Below are 14,137 nucleotides of genomic sequence, written 5' to 3' on the forward strand. Positions count from 1 at the left end.
ACAAATGCGGAGCAGTAGTTCAGATACAGTAGTGCCATGCCGGTGATTGAAGGTCCCAGGCTCAAATCAAGAAATGCACCATTGGCATCGACAAGTCCCCCTCCTCCGGACCTCCGGTTATGCATGCGAAAGGTTCGCGAATTTCTGGTTGCACTAACGCAATTGCACCGAGGACAATTCAACAGAGTGTCGAAGCCAATCCTACTCTCCCAACCGGTCACCCCTTACAGCGGGTTAAGAGTCAACAAAGACCAGGACGCGCGGGGAACCTCATAGTGGGGGAAGAATCGTATCGCGCCAAGAGGCGTCTCGGTGGAGGCTATTGCCTTGACCCCACCAGAACTCTAGCCCTCTTATGCCCTATCCTAAAACCCGAATGATGTAATATGCTCATTCCAGAGTGAAAAAGCCACATATAGTAGCTTCAGATTCAGTGCGATCGCCTCGGAATAAGCCAGTTAATAGCCCCAGCCATCACGCCATCGAAAACGCACGAAGGACTGTGCGCCATGCATCAGAAAAACGATTCCGTTCGATGGGATTCGCCAGCGCTTCCCATGTGAAGTGAGGGGAGGGCTCAGGGATGTTGTTGAAGTATACAAGCCGAATGAGAAGCCGAAAATGTATAAATAGTGGGGAGAGCGACGGTTGTTCGTAAATGTTTTGTTGAAATCCCAAGCTGCTCTCTGATTCTATTTCAACTTACACAAATTTACACCGATATACGTCCGCCAAGTTTCATTTCACAACCATGGCAACCCAAGTACTAACCGAAAACACCTACCTGGCCGGAGCCCGCAACAGTCTCAAAAAGGAAGACTGTATGGAGCTCTACGAAAAATGGGCCGCCTCCTACAACCAAGACCTTGCCGACGCCTCCCAGAACTATATCGCCCCCCTCCTTGTTGCCCAAGCCGCCCTCGCATCAAGCAAAGACCCCGAGGCTACCGTATTGGACGCTGGCTGTGGAACGGGGCTTGTGGCGGAAGCCCTTGCCAAGGGCAGCAAATGGACCATCGATGGCATGGATTTGTCTCCTGCCATGCTCAAAGTAGCAGAACAGACCGGCGTGTATCGAAGCCTCTTTAAAGTCGACTTGACCCAACCGATCGAGCAACCAGACCAGAAATACGACATCGTGACATGCTGCGGCACCTTCACACGCGGCCACGTCGGGCCCGACCCTGCCTTGAGAGAATTTGTCCGCCTTCTCAAGCCAAACGGTGTCATCGCTGCTACAATTCTCGAAGAGATTTGGGTGTCTGGTGGCTACAAAGCCGAAGCCGACAAGCTGGAGAAGGAAGGACTGGCCAAAGTGATCAGTCGGGACCTCATTGACTACCGAAAGGGCGCGGGCGACAAAGCAACATTGCTCCTGATGAAAAAGACAGCATCCGCTTGAACCAAACGCGCGGACATGTTTCTCTTTTGTCGGACCTTAGGCGTGAGAAGAGAGGGAGGCTTTCTAACATTCTAGGACTGGACTGAGCTCAAGTTGGCAAGGACCTCGAGCTTGTTCCCAATGCGACTATTCGTTCATTATTCCCCAGTGCGACTGCTATTCCAACCCCAGTGCGACTGTTTTGATTCCCACAGCGACTACTCTTTCCCAGTGCAACTTTTCTCACCCGGTGCGGCCGTTCTCCGATGGACTTCGACAGGGACCCGAGTCTAGGTTGCGTTGTATATGTACAAGCTTACTAGATAATGAGAATATAGACCTGGAGAGTAAATCAGACCGCCCGTAGGGATAGGGAAGTTTTCGTAATATAATTACTTGCCAAACGAACTATAAAGTGGACGCAGCGATAAAATTGAAAGTAGTTAACGCTTGAGTATATAGTCTGCAATTGCACTGCTGCTGACTTTACTTGAATAGAGGGACTTTAGGAGTTAGAGAGCCTGGATATGGTGATATCATTCATTTCTGGTGAGCCGAGGGCCCGAGGCTTGCTCTCGGCAACTATAAGTCTATTTAATACAGACAGTACATCTCATACTTCATTCTACTTTCTCTCTTTCTTGTTGTTAATTGGAATGATGCGGTTAAGGCATAATGAAAGCTTCAATATTTATTATCTATTTATCGGCCCTTAAAGCCACCAGGGCCGCATGCAGTCGTTTGAACTATACAGCAGAGGTTGAGTTTCTAATCCAGCAAGGCCCACGTCTTACGGGAAGCCCTGCACATAACACTGTTCTAGATCGGATTGAAAGGACCTTGACCAATCTTGGTCTCGAAGTCAAGTCAGACAATTACACTTTTGAATACATCACTCCAGCATCTACTGCCAATGCACCATCCTTAGTGGTGGGTAGCAAGGAGGTGGAGATTGCATCAGTCTTCCCTTACTCAGGGTACACAAGTGACCTTGGTGCCACTGGACAACTCATCCATGTTCCAGGCCCTGATCCTAACTGGGAGCTGGCTAGAGGAAATATTGCCATCGTTCCTATCACCAACCCATCACTTCCATTTTCCGTGGCATTCGGGACATGGGACCCAGCTAAGAGATGGGTAGGGAACATGACGAACCCCCTTATTCCCACGGACATGATTGGGAAGACACTTCCAGGCGCGAAGAAAGCGGGTGTAAAAGCTGTAGTCTTTGCTTGGGATGACTCCATTAGCACCGGAAACGCTCAAAAGCAATACCTACCCTTCAAATTCCCCTATGCCGATATCCCTGCGGTGTTCACATCAGGAGCAACCAGCAAGGACATATTGGCAGCAGCGAAATCCAATTCGTCAGCCACGCTCACTCTTCGATCAGAGATAGTCCCCAACACCCCAACGCGTACTATCTATGCTGTGGTGGAAGGTAGTAACCCAAAAAAGTCTCATGATGCCTTGCTCATTGTCACGCATACGGACGGTACCAACGTGATTGAAGAAAACGGGCATATTGGTGTACTGCAACTCGCACAGGATGTTGCGACAGCCTCACCAGAGCGAACCCATGTCTTTGTCTTCACTACCGGCCACTTACGCATGCCCGCCTTTACGAAGTCTGGCAAAGCCACGACCCGGTGGCTCAATGACCACCCGGAATTCTGGAAAGGTGGCGTTGGACAGCGCAGAGCGATAGCCGCCCTGGTAATTGAACATCTGGGTGCGGTAGAGTTCCAGGAAAACCTGTCGACAAATTCTTATTCATCCACTGGAAGGGTGCAACCGGAAGTGCTCTACGCTAGCACAAAGGAGCTCGCTGCCATCACTGAGCAGCAATGGAGGGGTGCCGACCCTGGATTTACACGGGTGTCAAAATCATCCAACATGTCGCAGTTTGGCGAGGGAGCGGCGCTTTCAGACCAGGAAATTCCTAACATCTCGCTAGTAACGGGGCCATTGTACCTCCTTGCAGAGTGGGGTGGGGATGAGCACGATCTGGTTGACCTAGCTGCTTTGACCAGACAAGTTAAAAGCTTCCAAAGGCTGCGAAAGCAACTTGATGCGATAGATATTTGAGTCTACCCATTCACCTTTAGGCTTAGATTAGATTACTAGGTATTACCACCAAATAGTAGCACCGGTGCGTTATCCTCGTTCACTAACGACCATGGCCTGTGGGTCCCCACATCTTTAAGGCTTCTATTGGGAGCAATCTGGTCGACCGTTAGAAGGCGGCCCCAGTGCCCGGTTCCCCGGCCCCACTGTCCTAACTAGTGTCATTCGGTTGGATATCTCGTGTTGCCATATTACTGGCGGAGTATCTGTCGTCCAAGTGAAGACACTTATCCGAGATGTAACTTGATGATTATGCTTATCGGCTCGCATATGATTTTGCCCACATATTAATCCAGCCCTGGTGAGGAAACTTTTCGATTGCCATTACACGACCCATCATAGCTTCCATACCAGATGGCGAACAATAATGAAGAGATACTCGTCGACTCTGGCGATGATTACGACTCCCATTATGTGGCGACAGACTCCGAGGTAACATCGATGCGCAGCAGTATCGTGGACTATGTCTACGAAAACGGCCGACGCTACCACGCATATCATGCGGGATCATATTGGGGATCCAACGACGAGAAGGCCATTGACGCGATGGAGATCTGTCATCACCTCTATGGGATTTTGTTGCATGGCCGGCTGCACCTCGCCCCAATCAAGAATCCACAGCGCGTTCTTGATGTCGGAACGGGCACTGGGTCCTGGGTCATTGACTTTGCTGATCTTCAGCCTGGGGCAACTGTTATCGGAACGGATCTTTCGCCAATTCAACCTAGCTTTGTCCCTCCTAATGTGTATTTTGAGATTGACGATTGTTGTGATGATTGGGTGTACAAAAGTCCATTTGACTTCATTCATGTTCGCGGGCTATATGGGTGTGTGGCGGACTGGGGGAGATTTTATCAACAGGCTCTGAAGTATGCCTTTTCCTCATCAAACTGCTGGTCCCCGGTTCTAATCATCCTGGCGTTTAGGAACCTCCATCCTGGTGGATATTTGGAACAGGCCGAAATGAGTGTGACCCCGGTCTCGGACGACGGAAGCACCACGGGCACGATATATGAGATCTGGGGCAAGAAGAGTCTCGAAGCGGGAGATAAATTCGGCAAAACATTACGTATCGTCGACGAGTCTAAGCAGCGAATGATTGACGCTGGGTTTGTTAACGTTGCTGAACACCGGTACAAACTACCCATTGGCCCCTGGCCCAAAGACCAACATCTAAAGACGCTGGGACGGTTTTTCCGCATCGTCATGGGGGAAAGTCTGGAGATGTGGGCCATGATGCTGTGGACCAAAGTTCTTGGAGTAGGTAACCGCCCTATAGGATTATGGACGAGTAACTAACACAAGCGATTAGTGGTCCAGGGAGGAGATTGAAGTTATTTTTACAGAAATGCGTAAAGCACTAAATAATCCGAATATCCACGCATACCTCGAGATATCGGTGGTTTACGGGCAGAAGCCAGAGATCTAGTCCGAGTTGCGTCTAGGGAAGCAAAAGTCCGTTACCTAGAGTGTTTGCCTATGAAAACTGTATAGTGTGTCACAATCAGTATATTCTTTCGTGAACAAGGCTGTTGGTATCAGTATTGGAAGCGGAAGAACCCCCCCCCCCCCCCAGTGCTTCAAGATGAGCGAGACAAGTGCGGACTTGCCAATGGAGAAACGTCATATAGACCCGAAATGAGGATTACCACAGTGTAAAGGTTATATCTTAGAGCTTCTTAGTTTGAGTCATGAACCAGCATTGTGTGCCCAGATGTTCAGCCAGAAAAAATATAAAATAAAAGTAAAATAGAAAAGAGGAGAAAACCGACCTAACCAGTCTCCTATCGCAGGATTTCATTCTTCTCCCGATAAATTTATCCTTGTTACGCTATCGATTCGTGCGGACTCAGGGACAGTTGCTCTGTCTCCGTCACAGGGGCCTGGTTGCTCGAGTACCATATGTTCCTTCACGATCTGGACCAAAAGATTGGAATCATAGGCTCCTTCACGATGCGGCCATCTCTCCAGAAGTTCCACGGCCTGATGTCTAATCTGGAAGTCCCTGCATTTGAGACACACCCAAAGCAGTGACGGGATAACCCCCATGTCCATGACAATACACGGGCGATAGGTGCCATACTCGGCTTGAAAGCTGGTGATGATCTCCTTGGCGAGTTGGGTGATCCTCTTGTATGCAGGGAGGTAATTATCATATATTAGCTCGCATGTCACAAGACTGGTTTCTAGGATATTGGCCAAAGCCTCGTTTTGCAGTCGCATCAAGTCGGTGCTACGTGCATCCTTGGAGTTGGCTCGATTTGACGCTTGACGTAAGACAAACTCTTCGAAAGCCCGAATGTGGTCATGCAAGTGGGCCTGGATTCTGCGTTGTTCGGCTGAAGCCCCGGCGATATCAAACAGCCCGCTTATCTCGCCACGCACATATGGCTCACAGGACCTGCGGAAACGAAGGATGTTGTTCATGATCGGATCAAGACTCTGTTTTACTTCTGCCAGGCTGTTCAACGAGGGCCTGTTATGGCCGCCCTCTCCTAATGTTATGGGGTAAAGGTGCAGAAGGGGACCGGACTCGCCAAAATGGGCCGACTGCACATCTACATGTATTAATACCCTTGTCAGGGCATACTCCGTAGGCGACCAGGAATTGGGGCTTTGCAGGAATGTATGACGTTGGTTCGCCTTGACTCTCTGGCCCTCCATGATCTGAACCCCTTTCTGTAGATGTGTAAATGCTGCCTTGTAGTTTCCTCGAGACAGGTCAAAACAGCTGAACATGATGCAACACATCAATGCAACTGCTCGCACTTGCGGATCGTTGGACCCGAGCCGTTTGCACAGCATCGAAGCCGCCTTGCTGTATTGCGCCAGCGCGAACCTATGGTAACTGTTCTTTATATTCATGGCTCCTGGGGGCGAGCCTGTGATTTCCGAGTCTTCGTGAATCACACTCAGTGCGACAACCGCATGATAGATTGCCGGCTCTGCTTGACTCATCCGGGGTACGATCTGTTGCCAGACTTCGGAATCGAACCAGCTCACCATCATGGGCACCGTGTAGGTCTGGAAAACATTGAAGCACCGACGTTCGTCGGAACTGGTACCGGGGAGATCCAAGAGTATGCGCATCGACGACCCCGACCAGGCGAGGCCATCATGCCTTCGTCTCCTCATGCCAACCGGCAAGCGCGTCAGGTCGTATCCATCGCAATTGCGCCCGGTGGAGGTGCACTGTTTACATGCGCCCGGTGTCTCATCGCATTTGACCCGTCGGACTCTGTGGTAATCCAGGGTGCTATGAGTGAGTTGCTGCAGTCCGGTGGGTGATCAACTTACCGACAGGTTTGACATCCGGTTCGCGACCGGCGCCCAGATCTTGTCTGTCGGTTATGTCCTTGCATGGGTCATGCTCCCGTGCCGTGGACCTTTTTTCTTTACTTTTCTAAAAAAATATATATATATATATATTTATTGCAGGTGGTGATATTGCCTTAGGTATCTTGTTCAATGGCAAGGTTGTGAAGAAGACGGAGGCACAAAGCCAGCCGGGGGGATAGTGCCGTATTTATTTGTGCAAGGAGAAGAGAATTGGGGTAGGTTAAATGGTTCTAGTCAAATCCGTACATGCTAAGACCTGAACTATCTCTCAGCCTTGCAGGCAATCGCATTAGACGCTCCACCTTCGGACAGCTGCTGGAAGGTGATCTCACAAACCATTCTGGTGTGAGAAGGGCAGCTGAAATGGAAACTTGGTTATGCTAACGGGCTCTGAAGACTGGAAACAATCCTCTACTGATCACTAGCCTCTCTAACTATTACGCATAAGGCATGGATCATTGTGTTGATTCTCCACAACATAAACGAAGTAATCAATCCCTTTGACGTATGCTATGAATTACGACCCACAACACGAGGCTGAGCTTCTTGGAATGGGGGATTTTGGATCTTTTGATCATGGTGACTCGACCCTGTATGCGTTCATTGCGTTTGCTTTCTATACACTTTCTTCTGCAAAGTTTTATGCTAATAAGAATCATGACAACCATTTATCGAACCAATTACGGCCCTTCTGCGCAGGGTTAAGATCAAGATTAGACTGAGCTCTTGGCATTCAGGAGCACGAAGCTCATCACTCCATCCACCCTTAACTAGGAACACGGCCGAGGTTAGTAGACATATCTAAATGCCTTATTCTGGACATCAGTTAGATCCTCGACCACCACAAACATCCCTTGAGTGGGTTCTTTAGGTCTATTCGGAAGTACAAGAGCCGCTGGTCCGTATTTCTGATCTCTCCGTGAGTTTTCCAATCGCCAAGATAGCCCTAGTGCTACGATCAGAACAGTCGCGACCGCTAGACACACCATCATTGCGATGAAACCGCTCTATCTAAACGTTAGTGTGATCATTCATTCCGGCATGATAAATTTACCTTGTAGACTGGAGCTTCACGAGCGAAAAACAAGAATGGGCCGATGATATTTCCTGTGCAGTAGGCGATGAACATCATCGCACTGACGGTCGCCTTTTTGGTAAAACCAGCAACATTCGACGAGACCATGGAGAGGGTCATCGGAATACCCGCCGCATAGGCAACAAAAAGGTAGAGACCGAATAGGCGGACTCCTGTGCTGTCACCGGCGTAGACTATAATGCTTCCGATGAGACTATATACTTTCCGTTAAGATATCATGGCCTTTTAATATAAGACGATGGAACTTACGCAATAAGAGTGCAACCAGCAAGTAACATGCAACGTGTATTTGGAAACCTGCTGGCAAGGTAGGTACTGTTGGATGTTGACTGTGTTAACCGTGCAAGATAGATAGGCTAGGGACCAAATACCTTCCGAGAGCAAATATAGCGTGCACAGCACCCGTTGGTATTGCTAATAGATAGGTTTGTAACGTGGAGAACCCGAAGCCTTTCACCACTATTGCTGAGAACTATGCAGTCAGATCAGCTAACTATACTGACAAGTCTGATTCGGGGAGAGCGAGATACCATGGTCAAACCCCCATTAGGGATATTGTTGGCTATCTGGAACAAGAACAGGATGTAGATCTTGTAGTCGGTCAAGGCCTCCCATACCTGGTACCACTCAATCTTGTCGTGTTTGATAGTTGTCTGGTTAACTTTCACTCGTTCTTCCGCCTCAGTGCGTTCGGGCTGTGAGAGAAATCGTGCGGTTATTGGTGAGTCTGGCATAAATAGCATGAAAACAATGGACCAGACGACGGTGATCAGTCCATATATAATAAATAACCACTACGCACGCGTTAATCTCAGGAATCAACCGAATCAGCGTACGCGTCTCACCTTCCAGGCGGGGATGGAGCCAACAATGTGAGCGACTCCATATGCTACCAGACCCCCAAATGCGGTAGCGATGGAGTTACCCGCGAACCACAAACCATGGCGAAATGGTTGCTCCGACCTGGTATACCACATACCAGTGATAAGGCTGAAACCAGGAGAAATCGCAGCCTCAGTAAGACCTAGAAAGAAGCGAGTAACCATCAGTCCAGCAAAGTTATCTGTCGCAGCGTGGCATGCAAGCACGGCACCCCAGAGGAAGCTAAGAAGTGGTTAATGCCGTTAAAAACTAGGCAACTGTTCAAGTAGACTTGAGCTCACAGTGTCGTGGCGAGAAACTTCGCAATCGGTAGTCGAACCATGAGCATGGAGGCAGGATATGAAAACACAAGGTATGAGAAGTAGAATATCGAGCCTGACCACGAGTACTCCGTGCCAGTTAAGTTCTTCACCCCTCTTGTCAGTCCATATCTTCTTTTCTTTGGCCATCGGACTCACCAGGTCTTCAATGATGCCCATGATGGCAGCTTGGGACAAAGTTTGCTTGTCAAGAAATTGAAGCATGTACGAAATCATCATAATCGGCAACAGACTAGAAGCTCCCGTTAATTCTGATGCCATTCCCAGTCAGACCCGTTCTTACAAGTAGACTTACCGCCAGTCGATCTTTCTCAGCAAGGACTTATGCATAGTCGATATTGATGGGCCCGTCAATTGTTCCCCGTACCCAACAGAAGCACGGTGGAGATTGGTGGTAGTAGTAGCATGGTCCAAGGCTGCCTCTACTTCCTTTTTGGAAGCGTCCGGCTTTTCTTGCGTATTCGACATGGAAATGACAATTTGCTTAATTTTAGTGAGACTTCCAAAGATAAAAGCCCAGAGGTCTGCATCTTGTTCCTATATACTAATGCTGTCGGCCTTCGCCACCGTGCCCAGAACATTGATAACATGGTATGCCTACCCCCGCTCGAGATAGCATGGACTACTAACTAGCTTAAGATGATCCTCAATTTGGATTCTGTTATCTGACATATCAGTGAACCTTATCATGTCGCATGGACGGATATTAAGTTGACCGTCGCTTAACTTGCAACCAGTCAGAACCCAGCATCGCAGCGAGGGCCATATCTGGGGCAAGATGTTCATTGGCTCTTTCGGCAAAAATGGGTCTAGTATTAATGCAACTCCTCAAGTCTAACCCCGGATTTTCCCTTTGCGGCTGGCCTGCCAAGAAGATTCCATGTTCTCTACCATATCATAGACGGAGATTGATGATAGGGACTGATATCAGCCGAGGCTAGATACAGAAAGATAATGTCTACAATTCTGTTCATTTAGCGACAGCCCAACCCTAGAGGTTGAGGCCACTCATATCATTAAGCCACCCCCTCATGGACGGAAAGACTATCGTATGCTGTGATTCTACAAGCGTCTTCCGGATCCACTGGCGGTCTTGTGAGTCCTCCATACATCCGGCCAGAACAATCATCGGCCAGTAAACTCTTCCTAAACACGAAGGACTCTCGGTGGAAAGCTTCTTAATGATTTCTAATGCACCATTTACTGCATCGCGAGAGGACACGGACGGAGTGCTCATACAATTAAGCAAGCTCCACCGGTAGCAGAAAAATACAGTGGTCGCGTGATACTCGGCAACTGCAAAGTAGATCGTTTGTAGTTGCCGGTTCCGCAAGTCGGAACGTGGCTGCTGGCTCATGATTATCAAATCTTGGTATCGCTATGCGGTGGATTGGTGGTCAGCTAAATACTCCCACTGGGATGATGAGGGCATGGTATACCTTTCCAATGCCACATAGGTCTTGTTCTAGACAATCCATGGTATCCCATTCAAATTTTCCTCGTGTGCTTTGAGGCATGAGCAAGAGTCTATATTTCAGCTTTTTGCATTCGTTGGTCAGCTCCAGCGGACGAAAGACCGAAATGTCATCCAGCGATGCTTCGGTCGGGTATTCGACGGGCCAGATTGCATGTTGTGACGTGCGGCTGTTATAAAAGAGCTCGTCCATAGTAGAGACAAAGGAGGACTCATGCCCAGCCTCCTCCCACAATTGGCGGAGATGGCCGTACTTGCATATTGTGAGGTTCGCATACCTATGGTCATGAGTAGAAAGCTACGGTTACTGTCAAGCCAACGTTGACTTACATTACGAAAAGCAATAACTGTTGCGTCAGTATCGGTAGTCTAACACATTGGCCAGACTCGCCGAGTCTCGGAACTAAATCATGGGCTTTGAGGAACGTGTAGATGCCCTGAATATGCACCTCCATGGCCGCGCTATCTTGGCCAAACAGATACTCATAGGTCACCATAAGGAAAAATGCCGTCGAAATTTCATCCACTTCCTGAGGCGATAAGGACCCATGGTTCTTGCTAAGCATGAGCTGAAACTCGCGTAGAGCACTTTGATAGTGTGATGTCCCAGCTTCACCCGGCCATTGGTCGTGTGATGCCTTCTGGTCACTTCTAAGTCGCTGCAAGTGGCGAATCCCTTCCAGCTCTGTGGCGGAGATTGCCAAAATCATCCTTGTTACGACCGACGAACGCGGAGCGATATGACTATACACATAATGGAGGGAGGCCCACTGCCATGGCTTCCCAAGCCATCGCACCATGGACGTATGGGGAAAGAACGCGAAGTATTCCCGTTCGCTAGATGCTAGGAAATGTGAGTTGGGCAGAGATAGATAAGTAAGATGCACACCCGCGTCTATGTTCCGCGGTCGGAGGGGGTAATAGGTTCGTTGTAGACCTGGGCCGCCCGATGCTTTCAAGGGTGGTTTCGACCTGGACGCCTTCCTCGGAGTCTTGTGAATCCATTCACATTGCATCTGGGCATTTACACATCGGACACACGAAGGATGCATCTCATCACACTTAATCTTCCGGGTCCGACACGTGGCGCACCCTGTTGCGTAATTGTTTAGCGTCAGGAACGCAATAGACCCGGTCTGAATCAAAATGCTTACCGGTCCGGGATCGCGGAGCATTGCGTCCAGACATAACTTTCAGAGGTGGCCTGGTATATCGCTGCATAAATGGTACGAAGGAGAAGAAGTGAAGGGATGTTGTTGGCCTTTTTAGTGGATCTGCAGTCGCCTCGTTCGGCAATTGGTTGCGGGATAAGCGAGGGTAAGCTGTTGATTGGATGGGCATTTGCCGATATCGTAGTGGGTTCCTCAGGTATCCACCTAAGGCATCCACCGTATAGGGTTGGAATTCACTATAAGTACGTAGATTTTGTATACGTAGAGCAATACCGTTCTCAACATCTGTTTTCTTTTGTATACTGAAGCATTAATCTTTGTCACATCTCTCAACATGGCCTTGATCACAGAAACTATCAGTAAACATGAGGAATGTCTCTGGCAAGTTAACCAAGAGGTAAGCGGCCAACCATCTGTGCTCTCCGCCCACGTAGTTCTAGACATATCTCGTTAATGTTTATTGTACCCATGCAGATCCATTCCCACCCAGAGCTTGCCTTTGAGGAGATCCACGCCCATGACACCGTGTGCAATCTCCTCGAGTCGCTTGGATACCACGTCACGCGTCATGCTTATGGACTCAAGACCTCATTCGAAGCCGAGGTCGGGACCGGTGGAGGTTTGATAGTCTACAATGCTGAGTTCGATGCCTTGCCCGAAATCGGCCACGCCTGTGGGCACAATTTGATTGCCACCTCGTCCCTTGCAGCTTTCCTGGCCACGGCGGAAGCCATCAAGGCCAACGAGATTGAGGGCCGTGTACGTCTCCTCGGTACTCCCGCGGAAGAGGGCGGCGGCGGTAAGATTGAGCTTATCAAGGCTGGTGCCTATAAGGGGGTCGACGCTTGCCTCATGGGCCATCCTGGCCCTGGGATGGGAAAGGATGGCGTGGCTGCTGCTCGCTGTATGGCTCGTCGCGGAGCTACGGTGACTTTCCGCGGTGTTAGTGCTCATGCTGGCAATGCCCCATGGCTGGGCCATAACGCATTGGATGCCGCGGTAGCTGCCTATAGTAATATCGCCATGCTTCGACAGCAAGTCGCGCCCAATCAACGTATGCACGCCATCATCTCCAAGGGGGGTGACAAGCCCAATGTCATTCCGCATCTCACAGAGCTCCAGTTCTTCGCCCGCGCGGAGACAGATGCAGAATTGCAAGAAACTGCCAAGAGGGTTGCTGCCTGCTGTGAAGGGGCGGCAACTGCCGCCGGATGCACCGTCGAGTTTGACTGGTACGTAAGGCTCGCAGCCAGAAGTCTCCATAGCATATCGCTAATGCGGTCGGATGTAGGCTTGAAAGCTACAAAGAATTACAGTGCAATGATATCCTCATTGACACCTTCTATAAACATTCGCAGGAGCAAAAGCAGAATTACATGAAATCATTGCCTGCAGTCAGCGGCGCGTCAACAGATCAAGGTAGGGCTGATCATCACCACGATGGCTGCTGATACTAACCATCAAACCAGGCAATGTCAGTTATGAGCTCCCAAGCCTCCATCCTGGGTTCCTCATTGAAGTGGAATCGCCGAAGATCGGACCCCACCATCCTGGATTTGAAAAATCAGCTGGAACACGGCAGGCTTTTGAATCATGTTTGCGGTTCGCTTCGGTCATGGCTGCGACAGGGCTTGAGGTCTTACAAGATCAGGAACTGCGGAGCCGATTGTGGGCAGAGCATAGAGAGAAATTTGGCAAGGCCGAATAGCTGTGTAGACAATAGGAAAATTGCGGACGGCCTCATCAAGTTGACATACTGAAGAACATTATAGCCCAGGCATGGAGGGACTTCGATCAATAATACATATTATGATTGCTCTAACTCCAGGGTACCATCGGTCTATGACCCAGATCCTAAGGGTTGGTATGCGATAGGTTAGCAATCTTAGAAATTATAAATATGGAACCTTTCGACATTGAAAAACATATGTGATTACGCTGAGACCTAGCAATACGTTGGACATGCTTTGCTACTACACAGCTGTCACACCTCTCTTCTACTATTCCTAGTCGCGTCGCAATTTCACCGATCGCCATTCTATCATCAAGCTCCCAGCCATCGTTGCACATGCGAGTCCAACTACCATATACCATTTCTGTATGAAGCTTCTATCAATTGCCATGAGAGCTTCTCGCGTCGTAGCCGGTGGCACGGATGCCACAATTTGCAGCAGGCCAGTATTCTCGATACCTGCTCTATCCAGGCCCGACACGAGATCCTTTCGATTAGTGGAGGGCTGGTTTATAAAGAGGCATGCGCAATTGCGAACGCAACGGCTGGACCGAAGGATTGGGCGCAAAGCATGATAAACCGAGCAGCACGTCCTCCACAGGTAACACCGTTTG

At 49.4% G+C, this 14,137-nt stretch overlaps 8 protein-coding genes across 8 annotated transcripts; 5 read left to right on the forward strand and 3 right to left on the reverse strand.

Annotated features, from left to right (window-relative positions):
- Window positions 1–682: 682 nt before the first annotated feature.
- Window positions 683–1,733, forward strand: BDV27DRAFT_126357 (class I SAM-dependent DNA methyltransferase). The gene has a single exon (XM_032066522.1). It carries the CDS (start codon window positions 752–754, stop codon window positions 1,400–1,402), a length of 651 nt encoding a protein of 216 aa, XP_031928816.1. The 5' UTR covers window positions 683–751; the 3' UTR covers window positions 1,403–1,733.
- Window positions 1,734–2,056: 323 nt separating this feature from the next.
- Window positions 2,057–3,469, forward strand: BDV27DRAFT_156616 (uncharacterized protein; the record flags this gene model as incomplete). The annotated part of the gene is made up of 1 exon (XM_032072366.1): window positions 2,057–3,469. The coding sequence occupies one exon, from the start codon at window positions 2,057–2,059 to the stop codon at window positions 3,467–3,469; it is 1,413 nt and encodes a 470-aa protein (XP_031928817.1).
- A 381-nt stretch (window positions 3,470–3,850) lies between these two features.
- On the forward strand, window positions 3,851–4,968 carry BDV27DRAFT_171428 (class I SAM-dependent methyltransferase). Its single transcript, XM_032075593.1, has 3 exons — window positions 3,851–4,377; window positions 4,435–4,768; window positions 4,821–4,968. Exons 1-3 carry the CDS (start codon window positions 3,863–3,865, stop codon window positions 4,935–4,937), a joined length of 966 nt encoding a protein of 321 aa, XP_031928818.1. The 5' UTR covers window positions 3,851–3,862; the 3' UTR covers window positions 4,938–4,968.
- A 337-nt stretch (window positions 4,969–5,305) lies between these two features.
- Window positions 5,306–6,598, reverse strand: BDV27DRAFT_156618 (uncharacterized protein; the record flags this gene model as incomplete). The annotated part of the gene is made up of 1 exon (XM_032072367.1): window positions 5,306–6,598. The coding sequence occupies one exon, from the start codon at window positions 6,596–6,598 to the stop codon at window positions 5,306–5,308; it is 1,293 nt and encodes a 430-aa protein (XP_031928819.1).
- A 27-nt stretch (window positions 6,599–6,625) lies between these two features.
- On the forward strand, window positions 6,626–7,026 carry BDV27DRAFT_156619 (uncharacterized protein; the record flags this gene model as incomplete). The annotated part of the gene is made up of 2 exons (XM_032072368.1): window positions 6,626–6,770; window positions 6,947–7,026. 2 exons carry the CDS (start codon window positions 6,626–6,628, stop codon window positions 7,024–7,026), a joined length of 225 nt encoding a protein of 74 aa, XP_031928820.1.
- A 609-nt stretch (window positions 7,027–7,635) lies between these two features.
- Window positions 7,636–9,153, reverse strand: BDV27DRAFT_144200 (major facilitator superfamily domain-containing protein; the record flags this gene model as incomplete). The annotated part of the gene is made up of 6 exons (XM_032070224.1): window positions 7,636–7,854; window positions 7,902–8,136; window positions 8,315–8,415; window positions 8,474–8,737; window positions 8,789–9,047; window positions 9,107–9,153. 6 exons carry the CDS (start codon window positions 9,151–9,153, stop codon window positions 7,636–7,638), a joined length of 1,125 nt encoding a protein of 374 aa, XP_031928821.1.
- A 983-nt stretch (window positions 9,154–10,136) lies between these two features.
- On the reverse strand, window positions 10,137–11,807 carry BDV27DRAFT_156621 (Zn(II)2Cys6 transcription factor; the record flags this gene model as incomplete). The annotated part of the gene is made up of 4 exons (XM_032072369.1): window positions 10,137–10,523; window positions 10,585–10,897; window positions 10,950–11,712; window positions 11,774–11,807. 4 exons carry the CDS (start codon window positions 11,805–11,807, stop codon window positions 10,137–10,139), a joined length of 1,497 nt encoding a protein of 498 aa, XP_031928822.1.
- Window positions 11,808–12,125: 318 nt separating this feature from the next.
- BDV27DRAFT_156622 (M20 family metallopeptidase) lies at window positions 12,126–13,499 on the forward strand (the record flags this gene model as incomplete). Its single annotated transcript, XM_032072370.1, has 4 exons — window positions 12,126–12,188; window positions 12,266–13,023; window positions 13,083–13,210; window positions 13,261–13,499. The coding sequence occupies 4 exons, from the start codon at window positions 12,126–12,128 to the stop codon at window positions 13,497–13,499; spliced, it is 1,188 nt and encodes a 395-aa protein (XP_031928823.1).
- Between the last annotated feature and the right edge of the window lie 638 nt (window positions 13,500–14,137).

This window comes from Aspergillus caelatus (assembly GCF_009193585.1).
Source record: "Aspergillus caelatus strain CBS 763.97 unplaced genomic scaffold BDV27scaffold_63, whole genome shotgun sequence".
NCBI classification, from domain to species: Eukaryota; Fungi; Ascomycota; class Eurotiomycetes; order Eurotiales; family Aspergillaceae; genus Aspergillus; species Aspergillus caelatus.

Bases quoted from the DNA above. Each gene is read 5' to 3' on its own strand.
- BDV27DRAFT_126357 (XM_032066522.1), top strand. From the start codon at position 752: ATGGCAACCCAAGTACTAACCGAAAACACCTACCTGGCCGGAGCCCGC.
- BDV27DRAFT_171428 (XM_032075593.1), top strand. From the start codon at position 3,863: ATGGCGAACAATAATGAAGAGATACTCGTCGACTCTGGCGATGATTAC. The intron at 4,378-4,434 runs GTATGCCTTTTC...CCTGGCGTTTAG, and splicing joins TTTTATCAACAGGCTCTGAA to GAACCTCCATCCTGGTGGAT. The intron at 4,769-4,820 runs GTAGGTAACCGC...ACAAGCGATTAG, and splicing joins TGTGGACCAAAGTTCTTGGA to TGGTCCAGGGAGGAGATTGA.